The following is a 15,634-nucleotide window of genomic DNA, read 5'->3' as shown; positions in this document are numbered from 1 at the left end:
ACTCATTAAAATGATGGATGGAGGCATAAGGGGATGCTCTCCCCTGTTCCAAATTTGTTCTTGTTGAGAAAGGTGCTTATTAGAGAACACCTGGGGGAATGAAGGGGGGGGAAGGGAGCTCCAAACACGCAGACTGAGAGAGAGCTGAGGCTGAGGAAGAGGGGGGAAGGTTGGAGTAGGAATTCAGAGACTACAGCTAGCATACCTAAAACAATTACTGAATTATACTAATATATTTCTATTTTTTGATTTGTCTTCATAAGTATAAAACGTCAGCACAAATTAGGTTCTTTTGATTTCCAAAGATAACAAGTATGCATATTTAATGAAAAAATGCTGTTAACCAATGTTTTTTAGCTTTTGATTAGATTACTTTTGTACATTCATGTATTTTCCACTTAAAATTGTTACCAAAACACAAAATAATACCTGTAAATGACCAAAAAACCCACCAACTGTTGCAATAAATGTGTCCATTGGACAAAGAGTCTCTCATCGCTCTGGTGGTTTTGAGCAGAGGACTCAGAGCAGTCGGTCTCTTGAGGCTCCAGCATGTTGAGGTGGGCAGCACTAGTCATTAGCTTGTAAAAACAGGACTTCCATTCCAGTTCTTTGAGGCCCAGGAGGGAGTATAAAGGGGAGGAACCATCTCTCTTTCTTCATCACTGATGTTTGAATAAGCCAGACAGACAGCAATTGACATTAAAGACTCCCATAGGCCAGGTTATTGCCTCTGTGAGAACAAGCAGTAGGCAGGTTAGATGTAATAAACTGGAACAAATGTATTTCGGTCTCCAATTAGGATAAGTTGCTGTCTAGAGTCGCTCTGTGGCGACAATGTCATCTTCTGATTTTATGGATATTTTGTTTTGCCGCGTCAGCAGCTTTCTCACCAGCTAGTGAGTGATGAGAAATAAGATGAGTACTGTATTCGGTCTCTTATGTAACCTCATTGAAGCCTCCTTACGCCTAATTGGCAGCAATCTAGGCCTGTCAAATTGAATATAATCCCTTCACCGTTGATTTTAGCCTCCCTCTATGGCTTTGAATGTCTTCACTGAATGACATGGGATGCTGATATTGTGAGTAATGGAGAACACTAATGGAATTGGCATTAGGTAATACATTTGAATAGCTACTGTACAGAGCAGAAAAAGCTGTTCAGCCTCTGAGCCAAGGATATTGATAGTTCCCTCCTTGACAGTGTTGTTGAAGTACATTTTGTCCTTCTGGGTGAGGCCAGCTCACATTAAAATGCAATAGATGCGATGACATTGAGCTTTATTATGATGCATTTCAATTATAGCTATAATAAATGTGTCAATTAATTTTTTTATGAATATTTTTTCATGTCTCCACAAATGTTAGTGCTGTGTACTTTGCACACATGCTCGATAACCTGTAAGCTGTATTATTAGAAAATGAAGTTGTTTTCATGTTTATGATTTTAAAAAAGCAGTATGTTTTGGGTTTTTTTTTTAGGATAAGGATAAGTCTGCTACATTATTCATATTGTCAAAAAATCCCATGCAAAGACCAAACCCACAGTGAATTGATCCTAGTATTGCCTTTATATCCAAAGCCAGATTTAGTCATAGTCCTCCGTTGTTGAGCCACACAGTTACACTGGGTGACATGTTCCTTTAATTACTTTGTGCACTGTAGTTTATTTTGAGTCAGTCCCACACATAAATATATTGTTTGTTATTGTGTTTCAATATGAGTAACATAAACTACACCATTGATTACTTTAAAAATGATCAATGATGGTGATTAAGATATATATGATTATTGATATGGACGCCATAATTAGCCACATCTGTGTGTGATGGTTGCACGTGATGACAGTTGTTCTAACATTGTTGTAGAACCTTGTAGATGCGACATAATTGGTATAATTTGATTACTTCTTTGTCACTCATTGACAAGTCTAAAACCTGGCAGAGCAGACAGAGGTATCGATATGCAAACAGGTGATTAAGTCTACATCCATTTACCTCTAATTGTGGGAGTAGAAATCAGGCTTGTGCATGCGTGCCCAGTTTTCCAATGTAATTTTAAGATTTATATAGGAAAACTGTGAAAAAAAATGTGTGCACATATGAGAAACCTTAAGACTTTTATGCATCTGGCCTTTTCTGCAGTAAGTACTTATCATCACGAGTGCATATTGATCCACAGCTGAAAATAGTCCCCACCAAATGCTCTGTTTACTCCTGTGTGAGTAATGTTTGCTAAAACCGACAGCGCCCAGCTGTATTACAGAATTACTTTCTTAAAAACCAAACTATATATTTGAGGCCCGCTTTTAAGTATTTATGTCTTCAGTAGGAATAAGCAAGCTTGGGGTAGAAGTGGTAAAGTGATGGACTAACACAGTGTTGATTTGGTTTCTCTGTGGAACTTAAGATAAATATAGAAAAACACCAACCCTATCCTTTCAGAGAATGTTGACAAATGACCAAAAGAACATGTATAGTTTGAACTTTTTTATTCATCCTTTTTTTTTTTTTAGTTCTTTTTACTTTTTTGCTTTACGAAACAAATGTTTGCAGATGTCCTATGAATAAACAACAGCACCCTTTCTCCTTAAAAAAACAGGGATCATTACCCCTGTCTTGTCAAGAAAAGAGACTCTTCTTGTCCAATTACAACCTCTCCAGATTCCCAAAGTGACTCTTATTTCCTGTATTTGACATTCGTTTAAGTGCATTAGTAGACAACATAACCATTTCGATTAATGTGCAATAGCTGAGTTTATGGTCAATGCGAAAAGATATTTACATTGCAGCTATGACTCACATTAACTGTCTTTTTCATCACTTGAGTTAGTGTCAGAACCGGAGAGGGAGACAATCACAATGCAAGGAGTCTCCTTTCAAGCACAGCCTTCGTAAACAGCAACCTTTACCTACATCATCATTATCATCATCGTCATCATCATCATCATCATCATCATCATCATCAGGATTAACTAGACTCTTTTGTCATACCTGTTTTCCTCCAGTAAGACAAAAAGGTTAATAGATAGAATGGTTTAAAATAAAGTTTAGTGATTGTGCTTTTAAAACCAAAGTAAAACAAATAACAAACATTGACGACAACACGAAACATAACAGTGCATTACAAAAAAAGGAGAAAAAAAAAAAAAGAAAAATCCCAAAGTGGCACTTTCTTGGGGCAGCTAAATAATATAGCAATTTACAACATGGATGGAAATGATAAAATAATTATATTTACTGGCATAATAAAATTAGAATTCGCAAAATAAAACGAGGAAGACAAATTTGAGGTACCACAATGGGTAAAAACAAGAGGACATCATGTATACACGTATATTTACAGACAGTCCACCCCCCCCTCTGCTTGCAGCTTTTTTATTACAGTAACATCTGACTGTATTGGCTCTCCAAAGTTCTTGTCAAGGCAAGCTGAGTCATGTCAATGTCTGGAGTAGGATTTCACTCCATATTGCATTGGAATTAAACATAAATATCCTACTGCACATTTTGTTTTGAATGCACCATTCTTTTATCTTCAGACACTCTTTCCTTTTTTTTTTTTTTAAATGGACATAGAAAATGATAAGTTAGAAAAAACCCATTTGTCTGTTTTCCAGATGTAAAGAAACACTACTGATGTACAGTATGATGGCAGCCAACATGATGGTGCAATACTGAGATATTTAAAATTGTAAGAGAAACAATGGTGCTCCACTCTTGGAAAAATCAGGACAGTTCCTCCTGTTCGCCCTCTCTATTCTTCAGCTTTCTACCATCTGGGTGGAAAAAACAAACAATTTAGTTAGCATCCATCTTTCAGAACAGTCAGTCATAATTGTGTAAATCTGCTACAGTCGGATCTGTTTAGGGAGAGCTTGTCAACTTGATAACCGTCTGTACCTCTAGCTCTTCATCTCCTGGTTGGAAGGCCCCCGTGGTGTTCAGGCCCATGTCTGCAGGGTTTCTGCGGCCTCCTTCTCCTCTCCGCCGGCCCCCTGAGCCCCTGGAGGACATGGAGCTGGAGGAGCTTGGGTCTCGGGGACTGTTGACTATGGGGAACTGTGGTCGGCTATAGGGCAGAATGTCCTCTGTACCTAGGGACACAGAGCACACATGTTGAAGGTGTTGAGGTTTGCAGAAAACATATAAACAGAAATAATGCAGATGGAATAGAGGGATTCCTTCACATTTAACTTGATGTCGTACCTGCATGTTGGCGTGCCTTATTTGCGTTGCTACCCTCATGTTTATTCCCTTTCCCTCCATGAGCAGTCTTTTGTCTCTCCTGAGCCTCTTTGCGTTCAGATGAGCTGGTTCTGGGGTCTGAACCCTCTCTGGGCCGATAGCCCCCCGTTCCTCCTCTCTTGTCTCGACCCTCTCCCGCCTTGGGGGAAATCACTCCCCGGCCCTCCAGGGCTGCCTTGGAGGGGTGTGTAGGGGACTTGAGCACTGCTGGAGGTGGGATGGGCGGAGGTGGGAGATCTGAAGGATAAACACAGGAAGTAAGAACACATTAACCACCAAGATCAAAAACTAGGGTTTTGGTAATTACACAAGACCGGGGGACATGAATCTGTATACTCTTGAAACTTAAGTGTGTATCATCTGTCACTCAGTTGTCTCACACCTGCAAGGTGATACACAAACACAGCTGCAGTATGTGTACATACACTCAGAGCTGTACACACGGCTATGCCCAACGGAAACTCCTCCGAGCAGACAGTAAACAGAACAGATGACATTGAAGAGGCTGTATCTTGGCAGAGAGTTTTAGAGATTTGAATGAGAGGCAAGAGAGGAGGAAGAAGTGAGCGTGACGGTCAGCAGCTGGCTCTCTGACCTGCTCGACTTCCCCCGTCGATGAATCAATGCCGCTTGTCCTTGAGCCATTATTCATATGAGGCCAGCCAGTGGGCCGCCTGGCCTCTCACACATCACATAGCCATCTAAACAAAACGCCAAGAGAAAAGCCTTGTCTGCTTGCGATCGATGGCTTTTCATCTTCAAATCAGCTTCCGACCTGAAGGATGGTTTTGTCAGCAGCCAGACCCCATAATCCACATAGGATTAGAAAGTTAATAAACGGCAGCAAGTGCAAACTCTTACACCTTGTATAAGCCGAGAGACACTTTAAAGATTGTAGAACGCTGGACTTTGAGGAGAATCAAAGCTTTTATTTCTTTTTTACACACAAAAGGCTAATGGGGCAGGTGATGTCTTTGCTGTGTCTTGTTGGCGGAATCAGGCGGCTTCAATACACTTTTCTGATTATCCTCCACCTCCGTCCACTCCTCCTGAATACAAAAGGGGACCAGTCAATATCATACAGCAGAGAGGCGTCCGCAGTTTTTTAATATCTCTCTTGCCTCCTGAGTCCTGCCTCAGTCAGAGCCCGATCAATGCCACAGTCTGTGAGATATAGCTCACTACAAGGGAGGAGCAAAGCGCCAGTTAGATTTATGAGGAAATATCGGCGAGGACAGCTCTGGTCTGAAAAGTGTCTCTGCGCTTGCCAAGGAGGGTGTTTCGGAGGTCTTGGTGGTTAATTAGGCAGAGACGGATCAAAAGAGACTGGAAAGGGTTAAGTTGAGACAGGAGATAGACAAAGGCATTAGAGTCAAACGCAATATGAATCTTGGGGGGGAATATAACTTGGGTGTTTCCACATCCACTGTGCAAACAAGAGTAAAATGAGTAGGTCAAAGAGGGGTAAGGGGTGGGGAAGGGAGGTGGCTGGGGCGTTTGGGGGGTTGTCTCCCTAGCTGGTTCAGTTGTTTTTCTGCCTTTAACCAATGGTATTTCCGTGTATTTATAGTGCTGTTGTCTGGATAGTATTCTCAGTTTGAAGTAACTGGAAAGGTAGAGTCATGTAAAAATTACATTACTTTCTTTTGTCCTCATTTAAATTTCATTAAAACACCTTTCCTCACCTATCACCTCAGCACCAGTCTTCCAGACCACAGACGGGTATGTGGGGTGGGGGTGGACAGGGAGACAGAGGAGAGGGAGACAGGAGAGGCAATAACCTCCAAATGAAAAACAATCCATTCAGATCAAATGCAATCAGCAGGAGCACTGATGGACAGACAGAGCTGCAGAGCTGTCAGTCCGCCCCCTCGGTGCTCAAACAAAGACAGAGGAGAGTGGAGCATGGGAGAAGAGGAGAGAGTGGAGAGGGATGGAGAGATCACTCCAAAGGGAGGGGCAGCGGATGGGAAGGAGCCAGGATATAAGGATGATGGCAGGAGGCGGCAATTCGAGGGGGGGCGTTGGATTTTCTGCAGTGATATAGCTGGTCTGGCTCCCAGTGAGCTGGATATTAAATCTCCCTGTCAAGTGCTTCCAACACTCAAGGACACCTGACACTAAGAGGAGAGCCAGCTCTTGGACAGCACATACTGTACACACCATAGTGAATGCGTGCACACACATACTCACATATAGATACATTTTACGAAATTATATTTCTATGAGATCAAAGTGAAACAGAGTGGCTTCCCACTGTTAGACTGTGTGTTGTATCGAATGATGCTGTAAAAAGTCAATTGCTCTTTTACTTAACAAGGTTAAAGCTTTTTCTTCTGTGTACAGCTGCTCCGGTATTTAGCCCCTGTTTGGTTTATGTTCGGCCCCTGTCGAGTGAAAGGTGGCACTTCGGTACGAGCCAGAGCACCTGGATCAATTTCATTAGTGGCTAGAGTGGAGAGACATCCCAGTGTCAGCATAGCCAAGCTGGGCAGAGCTCCCCTGAGAGAACCCCCACTCTACTCCTTTCCACCACGGCCCTGGCCTCCAGCCCACCACTTGCCCAATCTGTTCAGCACCGCCTCAGATTAGGACTGATGCAATGTATGCATGTGCATAAACACATGAAGATGTGATTAAAACTCTGGCTCATTGCAAGCCCATACTCAGTCATTTGCAGATTGTATATCACAGTAAACCGCACTTTTCCCTTCCTTATCTGTAGAGGGAATAGAGGGAGAGCCATTGATACAAACTGGCCATCTGTGTACTTGCGGGATACAGCTAACCTGCTACTGCCGCTACATGTCTGTCTCTCGAACTGTCTGTTGGCTGCTATAAAGTCATAAATACCTCAATCAAGAAAAAAAGTCCAAATTTTCTGGTTCCAGCTTTTAAAATGTGAATAATTATTGATTTCTATGATAGTAAACTGAATATCTTTGAGTTGTGGACTGTTGGACGAGACAAAAGACAAATTTAATTTACCAATTTAGATTGCTTAATGTTAATTCTTTATGTAAGAATCCAAAAGCAACAACATTTATACCCAGCTAGAGTAACATGATTTTTACAGGATTTTTTACAGGATTTATTTAATTTTGAAATATGTACCTTCATTATAGGCTTCACGTCGCTGGTTCCCTTGATGGGCCGCAGGATGCTGTTTCTGCTTCTTAGGAGGCCTCCTGTGTACAGCTGCCATACTCATGTTGCTGTCTGTAGATACCGGGCTGCTAGGACGGTGGCCTGATGGGTTTATTTGGTATTTTCGTGCTGTGAAAAGAAACAGGAAAAGTTTGTGTTTTCCATTCCTTTAAATTCTTGCAGTGACATTTCTTGTGGATATTAAAACCAACCTGAAGCTCCTCCGACTTCCTGGCCTTGTGTGTTGGGATATTTAGCCACCCTGAGGCCTGTATATTCTGCAGCCGCTGCAACGGCTTGAGCAAAGTCGGCATCAGTGAAAAAGGATCCATCTGATGAGCTGACGGCGCTGGATCTCCCTGAAGAGACATTATCCTCTTCAGAGGCCGACCCCCATCCGTTGATCATGGAGCCGGTCACAGAGCTCTCCAGGTCACCCATGCTGGATGCAGGCGTCTGTTCAAGCCCTCGCAGCAGCAACCTTCTCGGATGCATCTGGGGATGGTGAGGGTGTGTATGGGGGTGGGTGTGGTGGTAGTGCATCTTGGCCACCTCTGCATCTGTCTCGTCACCCTCCTCCTCTTCCTCCAATATCTCCTCCTCTTCCTCCATACCATCAGTGTCCAAGGCCAGTGGGCTGGTGATGTACCCATACGTGTGTGATGGGGAGAGGGGCCTTGGAGGGGGTGGGGGGCTCACAGCATGGCGCCTGCAAAGGATGAGGGTATCAGAATCCAAACAAAACAAATCCCAACTTAAAGGTTCATCAAATTGACCAACAAATTATGGAAGGATCATACTGCTGGTTGTGCATGTATTTAGCCAATTAACTACAAATGTGTACTTTACATTACTGCTGACCATTTTCTACAGAATACCAAAGCTACAATCATTTGAGAGACAACTCCTATCGTATGTTGCACAGATGATAAACAATAAGAAATCATAGACGTCAAGGATGATGTGACTTTGGGTTTCCTAATTTAAAAAGACTTGATAGTGTGGTCATTTCTTTGAATACAATAACAAGGAGAGTCTTCAAGATAGTTCCTGCTCTCAACTGGATCACCACCTAATTTAATAATGATAATACACTTTGATCAAAAAAATCTTGGTCATATCTTAGCCAACTTTCAAATTCTTGCAAGTTGATTTTAATGCTGTGCTGAACTGAAATAAAACGTTCCCTGGAAAGTAGGAAATTAATCTAAAAACGGAGATCCGCTTTTGGAAAATAGCCAACAGTGCTGCGCAATATACAGAATATGTAGTTAATGGGCTATAACACGGAAAACGGTTATGAATTTCAAATACTCTGGAGATCACGTTGCTCTATGAGGCTTTAAAAATGAGATACATTTCCTGAACATCTTGACATAGCCTGATCACTCTTCTTCTGCTGTTCTGCTACTTCTGTTTGATGTCGGGCAGGTGTACCTGCGTTCGTGGCTGTCAGGTGCATCCTGGAGCATCGGCTGCATCTCCTCCTGGGGTGAGGGGGTAAGAGTGGCTGTGGACTGGTGACTGTAAGATACAGCAGCAGGAGAAGAGGCTGTTCCTCGGATGGGGGGAGTGGGTCCCCTTTCCATTTCCTCTTCTTCCTCCAGCTCATCAGGCTGCAGGTACATGTGAGAGGGGGGCATGGAGCACTGCATGTCTGGGTCACAGCTGCCAACAGAGAGAAACAAGCCTTGTTACCTTCATATCACTCGCTGAAAACATGTTTTCATATACTGAAGCCAGGAAAACATTACTAAATATTCATGCCATCCTTCTATCAAGGTTTGACATGAACCTTGCACTAATAGATAAGAAAACCTTTGGGGGAATTGCTTGCAATGGATGTGAGAAACAGGAGAAAAGGCAGGAAGAATGAACTAGTATTTAAATATAGTGTGTGTGTGTGTGCTTGCTTGTCAGATTGTCTGTGTCTTTGTGTCTGTGCATGTCCCACCTTTGTACCATCGATAGAGAATACTCCTCTGTGCTCCGACTTGGGGGTGGGTTTGCAGGGGGAGGGGGCAGGAGGTCAGCCCAATTCATTGTGCTCTGTTTGGGTAGTTTGGGGGTGCGCACTCCCTTCTTCTGACCCTGACTCCCTGCTCAAAAAGAAAGGGAAAAAAAAAAACAACACTCTGTCAGTCACAAGACACCTACTAGCTATTCTAGCTGTCTCAGAAAAACACATAAATTATTAATGCGAAGAAATCACAAGGTAATGAGTAAGGAATTGACAGCAGATAAAATGCATTAACAAGACTGACTGACAAAGAAAGGCTCGTTTTACACATGAGAGTGCAAAGGCTAATGCAACCCCACTTTATGCAAGTGTGCACACATACCTCTCAGTTATTAAATGATGTGAAATACTATAAAAGGCAGTCATTTCCCCACAACGGTATTACCCCGTACCAGGAGAAAAGGTGGGAAGAAAACAGCAAAAAAGGGTCCAATTAATACCAAACTATTAGAATTGTGAACCAATGAGCTGTGAGGTGCAGCGAGCACTAAAGGCTTAATGACTTGAACTTGAAATGCAATATCAGAATGGATACATGGCATTAAGGTGGCAGTGTTGCATGCCATTTGCAATGTGTTATCATTTGTCCTTGTCCACCGACAGACATTGAGGCCCTGATGAAATTAGGTTGCTCCATACTGGAATTAAAGTAAAGCCAATTAACGAAAGCAATGCAAACTAAGCAAGGGCAAACAGAAAATAAAATAGAAAGCAGGAAAACAAAAAAAAACAGAGTTAATAAAAAAGATCCTTTTGTGTAATTTGCTTTAAACATTTCTTGGATGACATTGCACTCAGAAAACAAAAAGGCACAAGCAAACGCCTGGCCTTTGTTTGGAGGCACTGTTGTCAGTTTCCTCTTCTGTTTTTATTCAGCAATTTTCCACTTTCTGAAGGCATCTTCCTTTTCATTTTTCTTCAGGATAGGCTGACATGGAAATTAATCAAATTATCATTTTAAAGCATGCATTATTAGCGTCTCAAAGTGATTTATTGATTTTGAGGAAAACTGGAATCATCAAATGGAGCTTGGGGGGTGTATGTGATTATATGGTTCACAACAATAATAAGCTAGGAAAATACTTCAGCAAATAAATTAAAAAGGAGAAAAAAAGAATAAAACTTCAAACAACAAGAGAAACAGAGAGTCTTTGGATATGTTGATATTAAAACCTCAGTCTGCCTTTCTTGCAAGTTTGTGTTTTATGCCCCAACCATCTTACCGGAGGTGCTACTGCTGCCTCGGTCAGAGCTGTTGTAGGAGCCCCCAGTGTGGCTGTCATGGCTGTGGTTGTAGGGGATAGTGGCTGGCATGGGGCTGTCACCTCCTCTGTAGCGGTCTGATGGTAGGGAGAATGGAGTGTATGGTTAGTTCAGCCCCGGGCAGATATCTTGCCAACACAGAAATGTTGAAGGAAAGCAACCAATTCATAATGGAAAAGGAAATGAACAGTTTGATCAGTAGCACAGAACTACTGTATACTGTGTACCGTATGAAATGACATTACACTGAGCAAAGCGTAGTGTTAAACATGCAGTTCATGCTTTATCATTTTCAGGTAAGTAGTTGAACACATGCAACATCTGCACAAAAATCTCAAAACTATCACACCAGATGTGGTTCCTTTCTGCAGGCACAACAGGGTGATGATAGCTTCGTTCAAAGTGTCTAAAGATCCAAGAGTTATCTTTGTCTTTCCTTTAGAAATCTGACACCAAAGATAATCCTCACACCTGCCTTCATCACAAAAAGACAACCCAGATACCGTACAATGACAGCAACGCAGACCCGGCCCACATTTAGCGGCAAAGATTACACATGATTGCATGGAGGGTGATGAGGGGTTACATGAATGCCATACAGACAGGCAGAAAGAAAGAGTGCCGACGCTTATGTTGACTGAAAAGGAGCGAGACACAACCAAGGAAAATATGAGCATGAAACTCTTGTACAGGCTTCCACAGTGGGGCTGAAAGAGCCGGGACAGGAGAGAACAGAGGGGAAAAATCAAGTGGAGGAAGATCATGGCTCGGAGTTGACCTCTTTAACCATGGCTGCTGGGTATCCCACACACTCACCCTTGTTCAACTTGTTTTGCTCCATGATGTTGTACTGCAGCTGGGAGCCCATTTCCTGCTTCTGTTGATGGGCTGAGGTGGGCTTCCAACAGTGTTTCTCATTCACCTCCCCTCCACCCCCAAGTCCTCCTCCACTCCCTCCAGTCCCTCTGTCTGTGTTCATGTTGTTGCCCATGATGGAGGACTGGATGAGCTGGGTGGTGGCGTAAGGTGTAGGCTGGCCCCCTGGACCCACAAAGCGGCCATCTTTCAGGTTGGGGCTGTTGAAGGTCTTCATCTCATTGATCTTGTTAGACAAGTCCACATCTCCATAGACTCCTGACTCTGGCACCATGAGGTTGGTCTGCTTGTTTTCCATCTGGTTGTTATAATTGGCGATGCAGTCGGCTGGAGAACATGAGGAGGGTTATTTAGTCAATCTCGTCTACTGCTGATCAGCTTAGCAGCAGTATGCCAGTTCGGTAAATGCTTTGAAACAATAGGGCATCATCATCTGATGTACTGCAGAGCTGAAAGCATTTATTTGAGGAAAGGGAAAGACATTTACATATTCATTTCAAGCTTTTGAAGGATCACCGTGCCCAACAAAGAGACATTTCTATTTAAGTTTAAAGTCTCAGTTTTGTTTGCCAAATGATGATCTACTTTAGGTGAGTGACACAGGTGGTATTACACCTTTCTCACACTTTCCTCTGTCTCACCCATGACTCAATGTGGGTGTCATCTCTGTTCTTTTCCATCTGACGGTGGGAGCGTCTTTGCTCATTGAGAGGGACAGAGAGACATGTCTGTATCAAAGACCTGGAATGAGGCGTGCAGTAAAAGCACAGCGCTACTGACAGATCCAATTTTCCCTGGCTCATAAAATATTCAAATCCTCCAGCAGATCTGAGAGCCAGCCTTGCGGTAAATACCAAGGACGGCCATAGGTGCACACAGCTCGTGCCACGCGCCTCACATTTCAGCAGCACGGAACAGCTCGACACTTCAAAGGTTGATGTGTGAAAGCGCCCCTATGGCTGAGATAAAGGGACATTAACTCCTATTTCTTTGCTCTGTCACCTAGCCAGTGATCCTCTTAATGTTCACAGAGTTTAGGTTTGGCACACACACAAAGCATGCGTCTGGCAAGCTCCTTAGCGTCATACAGTGGGGTGTCATGCGAAGAGTGAGGGCTGCCTTTAGCCTGTTATTCCCTGTTAAACATCTCACACCATGTTAAGGTAGAGTTAAACACTTCAACCTCAGAAGGGTGATTAGCACATAGAAAAAACAGAACTTGACGAATATAAAGTCTACAAGATGAATTATTAATCCTCATTGGGAAAGGTCTGAGGTACAGAAACTAGTGAATGGCTGGATGGATATTTGGCAGAACAGCTGGATGGGAATTATGGGCTACCCTTAAAGGCATAGTCCCAATGTGCATAATTTAGAATATATAAAGCATTTCATTGCAGTCCAAGTTTCCGAGGTTAGGGTCGTTTAAGACTTGAGTCATGGCTGCAAATTCTACATTCAACAACATTAAGATATGTGTCATCCAAACTGAAGTTTTTTGGCTGCCAGTGTTACTCTGTTCTCTTTTTAGATAAGTCACTGTGTGTATGAGTATATACAACAGTGTATACGCTCCCTATGATATCAGGCCAAATATTCTCCCTTTTGTTTACATCTGTATTAGCGTTGAATAAACTAAAAGGCCACCTGGTGGTGTTCCATAAGTCTCTTCCCTTTTTTCCTCTCCACCTACCCTACTTTACTTTATGCCATCCATGCTCTATACCTCTGCCCATATATTTCAGAGTATGCTTTAGCATATACTTAATCCTCATCACTTATTTTCTCCCTCTTCCATCTGGTGTTCCAGGTGCACCTTTCTCCCTCTATCATTCTCTCTTTCTCTCTTACTCTGGTTTTGGCCACCGCCTGTAGTCCAGCCTTGACCTCTTCGCCCGCTGCACATTTCTTAAATAACTGAGCACTTAGAGGAAATTACATTACTGGCTATAACAACAGTATGGAAATCAGCAGAGCAATTCGATTAGCAACAGAGTAGAGCCATAAGCCCCTCTCAGTGTGCTCCTTTTATTTCCTGCCTAAAACAGCTCTACTTTAACCTCAGATAAATCAAATACACAAGCACACTGGCACTCTTAATCCTAATATTTCTCCAGTTTTTTTCTTGTGGAGACCCACAGAAAGGAGAGATACACAGAACAACTCTCCAGGGAGCTAACCCAGATATCAGATTTTACTTTCTTTTGCTCTGCAGATCCCCTAGCGCCTACATTTCTTATCTCTACAGTTATTTTGTCAAGGACTGCATCATTGCATTTCAAGGGAGTATCGGTTGTTGCCTACGTATGGAAGCGTCGACAGGGCGTACCTGGGCGGCTGTATGTCGCCAAGTTGCTGTCACTGTTGCCATTGCCTGCAGTGCAGCAGTTGATGCTGCAGTCGTTGTGGTTGGAGCAGGAGTTGGGCCATGTGTCAGCTAGCCAGGGCTGAGTGGCAGATTCCCCAATGTTTAGCAAACCAGGCCTGCAAAAAATGGGACCAAATGGTTAACAATAGCAAGAAGCTGAGCCAACACCACAATGACATTTATGTGAATGAACTGAAACACCCGCAGTAACATAATATTTGAAAGAGAGGATTATGGTTAGTTTATTTATCCAGCAGCTGAGAATAGAAAAAACTAGAAATCCGGCTTTAGTACTTTTTGCCTTTTGGCCGTACAAACACAAACACACACACACTCACACACACAAACACTGGCCTTAGCGGCACATTAGAAAAAAGCCCAGCTAAATAGATTGTGTGTGCTTGACTTGGCCACAGCCGATGACACTTTCCCTGAGCCCTCGTGAGCATTAGCGATCCGCCTGGATTAGACAGCCAGATAAAATTCACTCCCGATGTTGCAAAATGCACGTCCTGAACAGCCAGTGAACCACAAATTCTCCCTGAGTAGATTCCATGGTGTCACACGACATCTCTATCATTTTAAAAGATTTTTTTTTTTTTTTTAAAGCTGTATGGAAGGAAGGAAGTGAAACTCTAGTCCCAGAAGAGAAACCCATGCAGCTAATTATCTGGACATCAGTCTCCATTGTTTCCATTTCTTGCTCCTGTTTCTTTGCCTTTTAATCCCAATACAATCCAAGATCACTTGTTCAACAGGATTCTACTGTACAACATGACCTCGGGCCAAACACTGCCTGTTAAAAGAGCTGAGAATAAATAACCTTCTATTGCTCATGAAATGAATCAATCTAGCATGCAAAGGAAATGCAGGCTACTCTACCAGGGCCATATATTGTTTCAGTATTCAAATCTCCACAGAATGACTCCCAGTTTGCATATCCCAACACTGAATTAGCATTGAATTACGTTACCTCATTCCCACTCAAATGACTCATTTCTTGGATTCATTTTGGGTAATGAACACATTTGTCTTGTACTGCCAAATACAATCTCACAATAGCTCCTCAATCACCCCGGCAGTTGTATGTTGATATTGAATGGCCATTGTCTTTGTGCAGAGCTGACACAGCCTTGCTGCATATGGGATTCAATCATAGAACTGGATAATATAATGAATATAGTTTTACTGCTGATGGCTCCAAGCTAACTACTCATTAACACATCAACACACAAATATACACATAACAGCATTGCGTACATTCTGTACTCTGAGTAAAGAGAGTGCAACAAATGAATATATATTCCTCTTATTGTCCGCATACTCAATTTTCACCATTTTCCAGCTGTATGAAAACATGCCAAACGTCATCCAGTGGATCAACAAATAAATGTTTGCAAGTTTACGCAGTGTTTGCCAAGCCTTAACCTCTATTGTCTCACTGTTGAGTTCAATGCACCATTCCACAACATGAAGAGGTGTGCTGTTGCTGTGTGTGTGGATGAATTTCCATGAATGTTTTATGGTGATGCTATGGCACAGCCTTGTGGTTGGATGTGGCTCTCCACCATATGGGATGAGGATGGGCTCCTGGCAGACTGTATGGGGCTTTGTTCCTGTTAGTATCATAACATACTTTATCCACCTCCTCAGCCCTCTTCCTCTCTACCCTGCTTTAGAAAGTCACAGCACTCCCCCTAGTGTTTGTCAAAG

General features: G+C 42.7%; 1 protein-coding gene and 1 long non-coding RNA gene across 3 annotated transcripts in view; one reads left to right on the top strand and one right to left on the bottom strand.

Annotated features, from left to right (window-relative positions):
* Positions 1-3,056: 3,056 nt before the first annotated feature.
* Positions 3,057-15,634, bottom strand: part of robo1 (roundabout, axon guidance receptor, homolog 1 (Drosophila)) — a 127,987-nt gene continuing 115,409 nt past the window's right edge. Inside the window, exons 20-29 of one of the 2 annotated variants that reach the window (XM_067595132.1) lie at positions 13,883-14,037; positions 11,494-11,880; positions 10,638-10,754; positions 9,349-9,493; positions 8,832-9,062; positions 7,607-8,103; positions 7,362-7,523; positions 4,209-4,484; positions 3,903-4,096; positions 3,057-3,778 (exon numbers count right to left, since the gene is read on the bottom strand). In XM_067595132.1, the coding sequence (XP_067451233.1) occupies positions 3,764-3,778; positions 3,903-4,096; positions 4,209-4,484; positions 7,362-7,523; positions 7,607-8,103; positions 8,832-9,062; positions 9,349-9,493; positions 10,638-10,754; positions 11,494-11,880; positions 13,883-14,037 (2,179 nt within the window). In that variant the 3' untranslated portion in view covers positions 3,057-3,763. The remainder of the gene's footprint in view (positions 3,779-3,902; positions 4,097-4,208; positions 4,485-7,361; positions 7,524-7,606; positions 8,104-8,831; positions 9,063-9,348; positions 9,494-10,637; positions 10,755-11,493; positions 11,881-13,882; positions 14,038-15,634) is intronic. The other variant, XM_067595133.1, reaches the window with a different exon arrangement.
* Positions 8,927-15,634, top strand: part of LOC137186311 (uncharacterized) — a 30,612-nt gene continuing 23,904 nt past the window's right edge. Inside the window, exon 1 of the long non-coding RNA XR_010928998.1 lies at positions 8,927-9,016. This is a non-coding gene — a long non-coding RNA (uncharacterized lncRNA). The remainder of the gene's footprint in view (positions 9,017-15,634) is intronic.

This window comes from Thunnus thynnus, chromosome 7 (genome assembly GCF_963924715.1).
Source record: "Thunnus thynnus chromosome 7, fThuThy2.1, whole genome shotgun sequence".
Lineage (NCBI taxonomy): Eukaryota > Metazoa > Chordata > Actinopteri > Scombriformes > Scombridae > Thunnus > Thunnus thynnus.
This window is presented reverse-complemented; position numbering and strand designations above follow the sequence as displayed.